Source organism: Pichia membranifaciens, assembly GCF_001661235.1.
Source record: "Pichia membranifaciens NRRL Y-2026 unplaced genomic scaffold PICMEscaffold_2, whole genome shotgun sequence".
Classification (NCBI taxonomy): domain Eukaryota; kingdom Fungi; phylum Ascomycota; class Pichiomycetes; order Pichiales; family Pichiaceae; genus Pichia; species Pichia membranifaciens.
The window spans coordinates 1,166,689-1,179,809 of record NW_017566983.1 but is presented as its reverse complement, the minus strand read 5'-3'; the positions used below and the strand labels follow the sequence as shown (position 1 = coordinate 1,179,809).

The 13,121-nt window shown below is 41.1% G+C and overlaps 7 protein-coding genes and 1 non-coding gene across 8 annotated transcripts; 4 read left to right on the top strand and 4 right to left on the bottom strand.

The window, feature by feature from the left end:
• Nucleotides 1-59: 59 nt before the first annotated feature.
• PICMEDRAFT_t43 lies at nucleotides 60-131 on the bottom strand. The gene has a single exon. It is a non-coding gene; the product is annotated as a tRNA-Thr (tRNA).
• A 354-nt stretch (nucleotides 132-485) lies between these two features.
• On the top strand, nucleotides 486-2,556 carry PICMEDRAFT_15496 (hypothetical protein). Its single transcript, XM_019160848.1, has 2 exons — nucleotides 486-796; nucleotides 931-2,556. Exon 2 carries the CDS (start codon nucleotides 976-978, stop codon nucleotides 2,161-2,163), a length of 1,188 nt encoding a protein of 395 aa, XP_019018679.1. The 5' UTR covers nucleotides 486-796; nucleotides 931-975; the 3' UTR covers nucleotides 2,164-2,556.
• PICMEDRAFT_15497 (hypothetical protein) lies at nucleotides 732-1,005 on the top strand. The gene has a single exon (XM_019160849.1). It carries the CDS (start codon nucleotides 767-769, stop codon nucleotides 932-934), a length of 168 nt encoding a protein of 55 aa, XP_019018680.1. The 5' UTR covers nucleotides 732-766; the 3' UTR covers nucleotides 935-1,005.
• On the top strand, nucleotides 2,518-3,445 carry PICMEDRAFT_71623 (hypothetical protein; the record flags this gene model as incomplete). The annotated part of the gene is made up of 2 exons (XM_019163968.1): nucleotides 2,518-2,584; nucleotides 2,901-3,445. The coding sequence occupies 2 exons, from the start codon at nucleotides 2,518-2,520 to the stop codon at nucleotides 3,443-3,445; spliced, it is 612 nt and encodes a 203-aa protein (XP_019018678.1).
• Nucleotides 3,446-3,571: 126 nt separating this feature from the next.
• On the bottom strand, nucleotides 3,572-6,841 carry PICMEDRAFT_76628 (hypothetical protein; the record flags this gene model as incomplete). Its single annotated transcript, XM_019164950.1, has 1 exon — nucleotides 3,572-6,841. The coding sequence occupies one exon, from the start codon at nucleotides 6,839-6,841 to the stop codon at nucleotides 3,572-3,574; it is 3,270 nt and encodes a 1,089-aa protein (XP_019018677.1).
• A 387-nt stretch (nucleotides 6,842-7,228) lies between these two features.
• Nucleotides 7,229-9,148, top strand: PICMEDRAFT_71621 (hypothetical protein; the record flags this gene model as incomplete). The annotated part of the gene is made up of 1 exon (XM_019163967.1): nucleotides 7,229-9,148. One exon carries the CDS (start codon nucleotides 7,229-7,231, stop codon nucleotides 9,146-9,148), a length of 1,920 nt encoding a protein of 639 aa, XP_019018676.1.
• A 98-nt stretch (nucleotides 9,149-9,246) lies between these two features.
• Nucleotides 9,247-11,177, bottom strand: PICMEDRAFT_71620 (hypothetical protein; the record flags this gene model as incomplete). Its single annotated transcript, XM_019163966.1, has 2 exons — nucleotides 9,247-9,657; nucleotides 9,753-11,177. The coding sequence occupies 2 exons, from the start codon at nucleotides 11,175-11,177 to the stop codon at nucleotides 9,247-9,249; spliced, it is 1,836 nt and encodes a 611-aa protein (XP_019018675.1).
• A 222-nt stretch (nucleotides 11,178-11,399) lies between these two features.
• PICMEDRAFT_50360 (hypothetical protein) lies at nucleotides 11,400-12,991 on the bottom strand (the record flags this gene model as incomplete). Its single annotated transcript, XM_019163146.1, has 1 exon — nucleotides 11,400-12,991. One exon carries the CDS (start codon nucleotides 12,989-12,991, stop codon nucleotides 11,456-11,458), a length of 1,536 nt encoding a protein of 511 aa, XP_019018674.1. The 3' UTR covers nucleotides 11,400-11,455.
• Nucleotides 12,992-13,121: the final 130 nt, after the last annotated feature.

Sequence of the window (13,121 nt, the reverse complement as noted above, 5' to 3'; positions counted from 1 at the left end):
TGTGCATGCAAACGCACACTCGCAAAAAATTCTTCTGCTTCAAAAAATTATGAATTTTGTGCCTCCTGTCGGAATTGAACCAACGATCTTCGCATTACGAGTGCGACGCCTTACCACTTGGCCAAGGAGGCAACCACATGCTTTTATTTAATGTACCGTAATACACACAACAAGAGTACTGTATAATCCTTTTTTTCTTGAAATATTTTTGTGGGTTTCCTTGATTATTCATTTCGGACCAAAAAAGTCTGTCATCATCTCAAATAGATTTCAGTGTATGCTTACGTAACAAGCTACATCGAGATTCTTGCTTCCCGCACTTAGCCACACGGCGTTGCTGTGCCACGTATATGCAATAACTGCCCTGTGACCATTATCTGGCTTTCACCTTTCCCTACCAGACACGCCAGAAGCCCTCTTGCCTCTTTGGCCTCTCGTCTGTTCTCTCCATTCTCTCTACTCTCTCTCCTCCGTACTGACTGACGCGACAGGCCCGACCCCCGTTAAGGGCCCAGGCCGGACGGTGTTTGTTTGTGTGGACTGAGACACGTTTCGCGCGTTTGCTGTTTTTCCCAGTGCGGAACGTTACCTGTCTGCGACGTGTGTGAAGCCGAGTTGGGGATGGTGATCTGGCACGAAGATGCGTGCGGTAAACAGAGATGGAAGAGAGCGGTTCAGGTCTGGGGACATCGAGAGAGAGACAGACAAGAGCTGTTTTGGATATAGATAGCGTCACGACAGAGACATAGAGGATAGATTAATCACAATGGTCACAGTTATTGAGAGCTCATCTGCTGTATGTACACACGTTGGCGAGCTTAGAGACTCGAACTTCCAGCTTTTCTCTTGCTTGAACAATTATACTAACACACAAGAGGGGAGGCACTGCAATGCTGGCATTTGTCCAGTTTTGGCCCTCTTTTTTAACAGTTGAGAAAAAAGAAGATCCTGAAAAAATCCTTGAACTTCACCATCATGGTGATTGGCCAGTCGGGAAGCGGCAGGTCGACGTTCATCAACACGCTCTGCGACCAGCCGATTGTCGACTCGTCGTCGACGGTGAGTCTGTACTCACCGGAGGAGCTGTCGTACCCCGACAGGGAGCTGCAGCTGCGGAAGTCGAACGTTGAGCTGGAGGACAACGAGGGGGTGAAAATCAGTCTGAACATCATCGACACCCCAGGTTTTGGCGACTCTATCGACAACAACGTGTCGTTCAAAATCATCAAGGACTACATAAAGTACCAGTTTGACGAAATTCTTGTTGAGGAATCCCGGTTGAGAAGAAACCCGCGGTTCAAGGACGGGCGGATCCACGTGTGCCTCTACTTCGTTGCGCCAACCGGGCACGGACTCAAGGAGATCGACGTTGAGATCATCAGGCAGTTGGGCGACTACGTGAACATTCTGCCCTGCATCAGCAAGGCGGACTCGCTCACCGTGGAGGAGCTGAAGCTGAACAAGCGGTTGGTGGCGGAGGACATCGAGCACTACAAGCTCCCAGTCTTCGACTTCAACAACGAGTACTTCTCCTACGACGACAACCTCGACGACGACACCGCGGAGCTCAACAAGTACCTTCAGAGGGCGATTCCTTTTGCCGTGATGGGCTCCAACGCCACGACGAAGGACCCCGTCACAGGAGAAATCAAGAGAATCAGAAAGTACCCCTGGGGCACCGTCGACATCTTCGACAACGACATCAGTGACGTCGCCACGTTGAAAAACACCCTCCTCATCACCCACCTCAACGAGTTCAAAGACTTCACGCACGAGGTCCTCTACGAGAACTACAGAACAAAGACCTTGGGCGACGCCAGCGGCCCCGGGCTCGACGTCAACGACTCCATCCACACCGCCAACACAAGCACCAGCAACCTCGGCACCCCGAGCCTCTCTGCCGGCGCCGCCGGCAGAAACATCTCCCAGTCCACCACGCGGGAAACCGGCCTCGGCGATTACGCCAACGACACCCTCGACCACAACCAGACCGACACCGACATCCAGCTCAAGGAGGAGCAGATACGCAAGGAGGAGGAGAGACTGCGTGCTTTCGAGGAGAGGGTGCAGAAGGACCTCCTCCTCAAGCGGGAGGAGATCGAGGCCCGTGAGAGAGAGCTTGCCGAGCTCGAGCGGAGGCTTGCCGAGCAGAACATCAGCTGAACACCTCCACCCTTCAGTATTTACCTACCTGTGTACCTCTGTAGATCAAGCATCACCGTCCACCGCTCCGTCTGTGTTTCACATGTCCTTCCCCCGGGCCGGGCCAGACCCTATTCCCGTCCGGCCCCTCCCTCATCTTCACATGCTCCGGCGTCGTGTGCCGCAACGGCGGGGCTGTCGTGTGCATGTGATTGTGGCTCGGCGCCCGAGACAGGGCCGGAGGGGCTGCCATAAAAGGAGGGGCCAGGCCGGCTCAGCAGGGAGTTCTGCTCTGCCCAGCTCGGCTTTGATCTACGGCCTGCTGGTGTGCTGCTACCGGTTACACACACATACTTCAACCACACAACACACACCATGGGTCTTCAACAGATTGCTCTCGACTTGTACAGCGATATCGACTTCAACGATAAGAAGTTTCAAAGTACGTATCCGTTCCGGCGGCGGCAGACATTGCGGGTGCATACACGACTTGCTGCTACTGCTGCTTGCTGGAAGGCTGGTTGGTGTTTACTCTCCTCTGGAGGGCAGAGCTTAGCCAGCAACCTCCAGCATAAACTCCCCGCCCCCGCCACCAAGGCGACGATCCCCCCCGGAATTATGTTTTCTCCGGAGATGGGGGTTCGTGCGGGGCCGCAGAGACAGACACGGCGATGCCGGGCGATGAAGGCACCGGCTGTCAAAATCCGAGCATGACGACTAACACCCCCTCGGGGCCCTTCGGGTCCGTCTTCCCACAGCTTCCTTGTTCTTTATTATCTTTAACCCGCTCTACTGGAACTTCGGGGCCAGGGTGGAGTACTACACCAAGGCGTTGTCAACGCTCTTCTTCGGCTCGAAGAAGCTGGCCGTCTACGTTTTCTCGCTGACCGTGTTCACCTTGGGCTTGTTCAGGGACGAGATCTACAGAGCAGCAATCTCGGAGCAGGCCACGTCGCCGTACCTTGACAACGCCCCATGCAAGCTTATCGGCTTGTCCTCGTTCGCGTACGGCTCCACTTTGGTCTTGGGCTCCATGTACAAGTTGGGCATTGTCGGTACCTACCTCGGAGACCACTTTGGCTTTTTGTTTGACGACAGAATCGTCGACTTCCCTTTCAACATCTGCGACAACCCTATGTACGATGGCTCCACCCTTTGCTTCCTCGGTACCGCCTTGTTCTACGGTAAGCCGGCCGGCCTTTTTGCCACCGCCTTGGTGTACACCATGTACCAGATCATCTTGTTGATTGAAGAACCCTTCACCGCCATGATCTACTCCAAGAGAGAAGAGAAGAAGAAATGATGAAGCCATACTGCTTTTCCCTTCATTTTATGTTTTGTTTGTTTATTTATTTACAACAAGTATCTATGTATATATATAGCTGGAAACCCCAAATGGGAAAGCAATGCAACATGGAAACAATTTCTCCTACACCAACGCCGAAACGGAACAGAGCTCAATGAGAACCTTGACAAACTGAACTATGTTGTTGCGTCCGACAAAAACACTTCCCAACTTGATGTACTCAAACCCGTAGCTCGAAACGGTGAAATAGTCTCGATTCTCGTCAACAGTCGTAATCAGAATCTTCTTGCCCATGCTCTCGTCAACCAGCTGGGGACTCAGTTGCTGTTCCACCAATACCACCTCAATCTTGTCTTTTCCCGTGGAGATACAGCAGTAGGCATCCGTTCCAACCCCGCATACAGCAGCAGAAACTTCAATTTTGTCAAGGTCAACGACAGAGCCGGCCAATGAGTCCTTGTCTTTGCAACATTGGACCATTCTTGCAAACAGTTCTTCCTCCTTTCCTGCCCTCCCACAGACAAGATGCGTGAATAGAATTCTCATCTTTTGTGTTACCATTGGCTCCACACCATTTTCATCTGCAGAACCAAAAGTTTTAAGGATCAAACCAGCAAGAACCTTAGAAAGTTTAATCTCTTTATTAATTAAATCGTGCCTCTCAATGTTGTAGTTTATAACTCTACTCAGAACATCTTGAATAATCTTAATTTCTTTTTGCTTCAGCTTATAACAATCGGAAAGCTCATACAAATCAAGGACGAACCCCAAGCTTGAGAACAATGTCTCAGGCTTTGAAAGGTCATCTTGAATCATCTTCAATATCGGGTAAACGAAATGCCTCATTAATTTCGGGGACTCAAACATGCAGCAATGAAGGTAATTCAGAAAAGGTGTTCTGATAATGTCAAAAAAATGAAAATCAAGAGCTACAGATCTAATCAAGTCTTCGCTTTGCCGCAAAGGAATCGTTTCTTTGTATGGATATATCCCATACAAAACTTCAACAATGGCAATACGGATGTGTTTTGTTTGGAGCCAATGTGGCCTTTCAAATTTGAAAGTATAGATAAATTGCATCTGCTGAGTGAGTAAATTTGTAAGTTCTATGATGGATTCATTACAGATTTGCCTGAAAAGGTCATAATTCAAAAGTTGATATCTGATATGCTTTACTACAAGAAGATAAAATTCCCAGCTGGTAGTATTTCGCAAAATATCAGTGTACAAATCTAGCAAGATTTTGGGATCTATTTCTGTATCAAATTCTTTTGTTTTCCCATCAAAGAAATACTGAGACAAAATATGCTCAAATCGAGGATCTGAAAGTTGCGCATCAAGGAGTTGCTTTAACTTCACATCAATATCCTTGTTATTTTCTTCAGTTTCCGATTTCTCATTCCTGCTCAAAAAAAACTCATTCCTAACATCTTCACTTTTGATCTCATAAATGTAAAAATGTTTCTTTGAGGCTTCATTGCGAGCCCTTATCCGAGTTAGCAGAAGAATTGCCAGATTGAAAAGTTTTAAACTCTCATGAGCTGCTGAGAGCTTTGTGATTTTCACTACAGAGTTCAATAATATATAAGCTTTTCCGGACAGCTTTTTGTTGTCAGCAAATTTTAGGGTTGCAAGAATCAATGTCTTAGCTATAATTTCCTTGTTTAAATCAGTAAAACTTTGGATTTCCATTAAATAATCATCAACAACTTTTTCGAGCATTTGATCATCTAGCTTCAAGATCACGTCTGTGAGTGGCTCTAAAACGTCATCTTCTAGCTTGAAATTCAATCCAAGCACACAAACATAGCAGAGGATATTGATATAGAAGTCCAGGGATGGCTGATCAATTTTCAATGGAATACAATATAAGAAGGAATTTTTAAGGACTTTTAAAACGTCTGATGGTGTGGTTGAATAGTATTTTTCAACGATGGTTTCACATTTTTGTTTCCAGTTTAATGCACCACAAACACAAACCAGATTTTTGGAGTAATAGTTCAGAGCGTAGGAAATATTGTAGCTGCTTAAGATTTGATAATTTTCTTCCAAATATTCAATCAAGCGTGATACATAAAAGCTATTAAGATCAAAATTTTGTAATTTATTAAAAAGCTCATTTAGAACATCTTTATAGCTGGACGATATTGGCTGTTTATTTCGCCAGTTTAGTAGTTGAAGTAATTTCCAAAATTCGTTTCTTTCAATGAAATATTTGTAGTATCCGCTCAGCATGAATGGCTTTTCTAACACCTCATCAATTAATTTGAGGACCTCAATTGATATTGCTTCATCAGTTCTTTCGGAAACCGTTATGAGAGCCTGGAAAAGATAATTCAAATGATGTTCAAAAAAGGAAGTAATCGCTTTTCCACCCCTCGATTCTTCATCAAAATACTTCAAAGTATACGACAAAAGCCTCAAACAGCCTATTATTGGTCTATTTCCACTTCTATGCCTTTGTTGAGTATCAAATCTAGCGATAATCACGTCACAAAGAGTAAATGGTACTTTCGAAGACAGATCATCAACCAAAATACGGTCCATAAGTAGTTCACATCTCCCTGAAGTTTCAAGCTCTTCTAATCCATTAGCACAGCCAAGAATGGAAAATATAGTGTAAAGCTCCTCTTCGTATTTGTAGCCTGTAAGAAGGTAACTATCAAAGAAATCTAAAAATGATTTGAGCTCCAACATATTTTTTGTTTTAATACTCATATCAATTACAGTATTGAGTAAATCTTGTAGATCGTCCGAAGTGAATAAATGTCTATCAATTTCAATACATTCGGAAATTAAGGAAACAATAAGAACATCCAACTCTTCTGAACGATACATCAATATCTGCTTGTGCAATTTAATCAAAAAGTCGTTCAGAGGGTGATCAGTGTACTTCTCAAAAGAAGTTATATTAGCAAACCTGAGTAACTCATGGAAACACACCAAAAAAATCTTCATATCCCTATCAATCCCCATAAAGTTGACACTTTCACAAATGTCAATGTAAAATTCCATTCCATTAGTTTTGGGAAGCTCACTAAAATTGAGAAGCTCTTGTAAAACCTTAAGAGCCTCCGTCCTAACAACTCCCTCTTTCTTCAAATTTATTTTTGCTTTGACTGATTTCCATAAGCTGAATCTTTCTTCGCATGTTATATTAACCATCTCATCTCTTAGCAGCTTCAGCGCACTCACTTTATCACCCGTAGTGCCGTTCTCTAGTACTTCCATCAATTCCTCATTGTCTACGACAAATTTCCCGTCTTGATAGGACACAATTTTTTGCGCCTCAAATTGAGAACTTGAAATTCCCAAAACTTGGGAAAGAGATCTAAATGCTCTTCTCACACTAGACTGCCGATCTTGAGACCCACTTGTTGTACCAGAACCCATGATATATTCTCCCTGATGCGTTTTACCGAATTGTCAGAACCTGTTGTTCCGTGAACTCCGAGAAGTGTTTCCAGTAGACCTTCCTAAAATGATCGTTCGACTCGCTGCCGCGAAATGATAACAAACATGAAGCTGACGGATTTACCTATTTGACCTGTAACAAATTCAAGTTAGCATTCGTTTTATGTACCAAACCCCACAACTGAACATGATAGATCAATAACCGACGTTTCCCATCACTCATTCATTTGAGCTTAATCTCAAGGTCAGAGCATGCTATAGATGTCTATAAAATATCTTTAATGATGAGGTTTCCGCATATTACTTAGACAAAATGCATAATACCTCTTAAGGCATGTACTTTAGCAACCAAGAACCCAATAAAACATGATTTTTGCAAATGCTATAGAAAGTGCTGAACACTTACTTCAATACTATATGCCGGAGAATTTTCTAAGTAATTTTGGTCCTTGTGCTGTCGGACTGAGTGCCACTGCCTTTGGGCTGTACTTGGGTAACTTATTCACGACTGATGATTCTTTAGTGGAATTTCATAAACACTTGGAAAACGAATCATACTTGCAAGAAATTCAGAGCATGTTTCTGAAAAAAGATCATTTTTTTCAGCTGCTTCAAATGGCTGTTTTGGGCTTTACATGCGCAGTTTTGTTGTTCCTTATATTTCTGTTTTACTTGACCAACAGGTATCTTTCGCTCAAGAACTTTACAAATGAGAACTTTATGAAAACATTCGAAAGAGTCCAGAATGTGGAGCGGGTAGTTGAATCCATACTAGCTGACCATGAGGTATTGGATATGAAGCAGATAGAATTTTTTAAAACAGAGATTGAGCAACAAAGAGCTGCTTTCAAGGACTTTATCACCAATAGATCACTTGAGTTTGAAACTACAGTGAGTGAGGCTAAATCTATTTGCTTGAAGGCCAAAACTTCTGCTCACAACGATTTGAAAAAGTTGACAGAACTAAACGGGCAAGCATCAGAATTGAAAGTTAATATAGACATTGCAAATTCTAGCTTGGAAGAAACCAGGAGCCAAACTTCAAAGCTAAATAGAGAAGTGGAAAAGCTTACCACAGAAATTGATCAAAAATTGGAAAACATCAGGAGCAATATAACTAACAAATTTTCCGATTTAAACGAAGCGGTAGAAGAAGATAAAGTCGAAATTTACAAATGTAATGCCCTACTGCTTTGCTCCCAAACTTTGTTTGAGGCTTGTATTTTCAAGTTTGAAGAGTTGGATTTATTGCAGGGTAAAACTAACCAGGTAAATTCACAGGATGACGAAAAACCTTCGGCTGAAAACATAGTACCGTGCTTGGAAAGAGCAATTGAACTTAACAATTTTTTGAAAACCAAAGACGAAACCTCAATGGAAAAGCTTTCTGATTTCAGTGAGGATTTTTGCAAAACGAATAAAAACTCGGAGAATGCGATGTTATTTGAGCTGCTTAAACGGTTAGAGATAATGGAGGAAAAAGTATGCAGGCACTATTCACTAATCAATGGAAATAATGTGAAAATCAAACACCTGGAATTTAGTACATCGGAAAAAATCTCTGATTTGAAATATTGCAGCGATGAGTGGATAACTTCTTGGGTATCAGTAATATACGGTCTTTTCAACAGTAGCTTTTTACATCTCGAAAATCAATTGTTTGGCATTGACTGTCTAGAATATACTACGATTTTTGATGTGTCCGATGATAAAATAGATCAAAACTCAAATCTTTTTTATCATATTATGGATCAGTGTAAGCAATCATGCTTAAAAATAGTTAAAGAAATCAATCTGCTGATCTTTGAGTATTATTTAGTCCAAAGTTCATTGGCCACAGCAAGCTCATCTTTACTTTCTATGTGCAACACGAAAATAGACGATGAGTTAGAAACCTTATTTGCAGAATTTCGTCAGACGGTAGATAAAACTCCAATGGCAAATTCCAAGCGTACGGACATAGTAAATACGCTAGCTAGACTAAGACAAGACTTGACTTCTGATTTGAAAGATGATACAATGAAGTTTAATGCACTAGTCAAACAAAACCTAGAAGACTTTTGCATTATACATGATACGATGAAAACAATTTTCAAAGAGACTGATAAAAGACGAGTTCAAACCGAAAATGACTCAGTTCTCGAAGTAAGTGATAATTCTAATTCATTGCTATCCCTTCACGAAGACTCTTCTTTTTCTGAGAACGAAGACTCTGTTGTAGGAACTTTGTCTAATGAATCTGTGCTACGACCTTTCAAGTTGTCTCTATCTAAGAAAAAGAAATGAGAACCCGGTCAAGTTTTACAGCAAGTTATTCTCTTCAAAATTTTTGGATATAAGTTTTAACAGAATTATTTTCAAAAGTTTCACTTCCGATAACAGTCTTAAAAATCCGTTGGAAAATCAAAATAGTGGTAATATTCCTCGACACTGTTATTTGCAAACTCGAATGGCAAGTAATCAATTATGCTTGATAGTGGACTTCCGTTTGCTTCCTTCAAAGAAGAACTATTTAGCAGAAGTTCAAAGGTCTCATCTGATAGTGTTTGCCTTGGTGATTCCACAAAATTCCATAAGTTGACAAGAAAGTCATATATCACATAGGAAGATTCAGGCCAGAACTTTTTGAATGAGTCAAGTCGTTTTAAGACTTCACTAACTAACCACACTCGCAAATCACCATCGGCTGAGAAGATCTTTTCTTCAACTAACAACTGTACACTTTCATTTAAGTCTTCGAAAGTGTATCTTTTATGAGGTTGGTTGTAAATATCCTTTACCAGAATAACCAAGTACTGGAATGGATTGCAGTTTTTTATAGACATTTGAAGTTAACTATCTCATCTTCAAAGCTAAGTCTTATTCTAGATTCATATAGTAGTAGCATGACAATTTCAACAAGTTTACCATCGTAGGGCTTACGCATTTTCAAGAAATTAGTGTACAGATTTTCGTCTGCTTTATAAAGTTTGTTTTTGATGTTTTCAATTTCTTTACTATTTTGAAGGACAGAGGAAGACCTAGATCGTGTAGTTTTATCTTCTAAACAAACATAGTATAAGAAATAAAGTCGGTACAGCATATTTCTGGAATTTGCAATAAGCCATCTATTTGTTTTCTTTTCAAACTTTGTGGTATCACATCTCACAATTTCATCTTGGACATCACGGAAGTGTTGACATAAAGAAAAGAGTTTTCTTTCAAAAATAGTGAAATCAAATGAGCGATAATAATCACTTTCTGTGTCTACGTTTAAAAATATTGTCAAGTCACTAAAATATGGTAAAACCTTGTAAATCAAATTCTGAGAAGCAATGAACGGGTTTACGGTCTTGACTGATAAACTGGATTGTGCGCCGGACCCTGAAGCGTTGGGAAAACCAACTATATCGACATGGAGGTTTGCATTTGGTAAGGAGCCACACCAAATTGTAGACATTGTTTCAATTTTATGAGCAGTATGCCACATGACTTGTTTTCTCAAAGTTATTCCTTGCATTGTCGCCTTATTGTTGTTGGTAGCAAGGTGAATTCCCATAGAGCACAAAGTTTTGCAAAGTACACAAATTTCAAATGCAATTTGTCGATAACAAAAGGTACCAACCTCGTAAACAATTAAAGATGATGAGACACACTCAAAAGAAGGGACATTTGGGAAATTCAGCAGTGCAAGTAGACGTTTGAAGCCCACATAACACTTGTCTTTCTGGCATTGCAATTCTTTCCTTTTTTCTGAATCTGATATTATAAGTTCAAGCTGAATTGTTGTTGAGAATAAAACGGCAAAGATAACTATCAGAAACTGAGGTTCGTAAACCTCCTCTTTCTCAGCTAAATTGTTTTCCTTTAAAAAAGATTCAAACTTTTTGCAAATTGCAGATTCGTCCAATATGGGAAGCAAAGGATGAATACAGTTCCAGTACATACTAAAGCACTTAGTGAGTGTTTTCTTTTCAGGTAAAAGCTCATGAATGTGAACTCTGAAGTACTCCGAGTCCGCTTCCTTCGAGAAGTCAAAAAAACCAATACATGAAGCTGTCTTATTGCTTATCGAATTCATGATGAATTTTCTCATCATCGAACCTAAATGAGGAAACAAAGCATTCGATGGATAAGTTACTATAGAGCTGTTGCGCTTTTCTGTTGACTTTTGATTTTTCAGGTCATGGTGTAAAAAACTCTGGAAATTGTATTCACATGAAGAGTTATTCAATCTTATGCAGTTTCCACACGGGTTCCCACGATCACATTTGACTTTATGTTTGTAGCAGTATTTACAACTGCTTATTGGTCTTTTTCTTGAAATTTTGGTCATTTCAGCAATTCGGATCACTCCAGTTTAGACGCAAGCCAAAAGCTCCAATTTCCGTGATTAGCTGCCAAGACATTTCTGAAACTGAGATTTCGAAAGATAACAAGTACCCGTTTGAAAATACGCGCCCATCTGACAATTATTTTATACTAAAAATGATAACAAAATCATTCTACTGATTGATTACTAGTAAATGCCAGAACACAAGCCAACTATCTAATAAGAATAAAAAAATGATAAATAAAAAAAGTAAAATTGAAGAAGACAATAACAACAACGAACTAGAATTGGTATTTCCATTCAGGTGCAGTAGAAACTTCATCCACATGTATCTCGCTACTATGAGATTCATCATCGACGCGTAGAGACCCCCTGAAAAACCTACCGAACCTACCAAACTCAAATTTCAGCCGGTTATTGATTGAATAGTATATAAACATAATTCCAGAACACCACAAAATAGAAACCCCATAGAAACATAAAATAGCTACGAAAGCTGGATGATAAACGGGAGCATCTTTATCTTTGAAGAAATTCTGGCCGGCAATGGCTGCCAAATTTGCTCCCATGACACACATTGCCAAGCCAACAGATCTGTCCAAAGTGCGCCTACTGTTGATGGCCAACCATGAGTTATTCAATGATTGCGCAGTACCAACACCTGCATTAATCATGGTAATCATTGCAAACATGGTCCACTTTTTGGTAACGCCAATACGCATACTTTGTAGCACGCCTGCAAATGTGATAGAGTATGCTAATGTAAGTAACATAAGGAGACCTCTAGTTTTGTAACGGTCTGAAAGCCACGCAGCTGTTAAGGAGAAAAAACAAAGTCCGAATGGTCCGATCGAGGCCAACGCATTTGCTCTAACTGTGCTAAAACCCAAAGACTTTATAATCTTTGGTGAGAATAGCTGCAACCCCCCATAAGGAGCAATCTGCAGGAAATTCATCATCAGATGTAGCCAATTTCTCCAGAGAAAAATTGATTTGAATATGTTCTTAAGGGTGATTGGAGTCACGTCTGAATTATCTGAAGGCTTTGAATCATAATACTTAAGACGGTCTTGCATAATCCTTTCTTCACGTTTGCTGAAAAAAGAAAAGAGGTTATGAACTGGAGAAGGGTTTTCTGGAGAACGTGCAACAAAAATTGCAAGAAGCAGAGTAGCAAATATTGTAATACAACCTTCTATCATGAACAAAAATCTCCAGGGATGCCAATTTTTATGGAATGGCATACCCAGAATCCCTGCTGCTATCAAGCTACCAACGGCAGCGGCAAAATAATTGCCAAAATAGAAGAGGGTAGTCCTGGTTGCCAGTTCATTGCGCTTGTAAAACCTAGAGATCACGTAGATCGAACCTGGTATAAAACCTGCTTCGAACATTCCCAATAGCCATCTCGTAGCATAATAAGATTTCTTCCCAGTGATAAAACTTTGAAAAATAGCAACAAGGCCCCACAGGACTCCTTGCGCAATTAGCAAGGGTAAACAACCAACTTTATGGATAATAATATTAGACGGAATCTCCATAATAACAATCGCTGCTGACTGCAATTGATTACCGGTTGCTATTTCGTCTGTTGTACAATGTATGTCTTTGCCAATACCTCCGGTTAGAGCGTTAGAAATGTTACTCCTGTCTAATTGAAGAGAAAAAAAAGAGAACATCAAAAACAGAAGTATGGACAGATCGATTTTCAGAACAAGACGCTTTTCCTCTAAGGAGGACCAATACTGCTCAGTAATCGATGCATTTTCATCTTCAGGTTCATAATTTTCAGGGCTAGCCGATTTGGCGCTCAACATGTAATCCTTTTTACTTTCAGTTGAGATCATTTTCAACAGGCTTTAGTTTTCAATGGAACTTTTTTTCAAAGTTCAGAGTAGCAGAAGGAAAAGCTGAATGACGTTTCGAACAGCATACCAGAATCATTAC

Coding starts and splice junctions, on each gene's coding strand:
- PICMEDRAFT_15497 (XM_019160849.1), top strand. CDS start 767: ATGGTCACAGTTATTGAGAGCTCATCTGCTGTATGTACACACGTTGGC.
- PICMEDRAFT_15496 (XM_019160848.1), top strand. CDS start 976: ATGGTGATTGGCCAGTCGGGAAGCGGCAGGTCGACGTTCATCAACACG.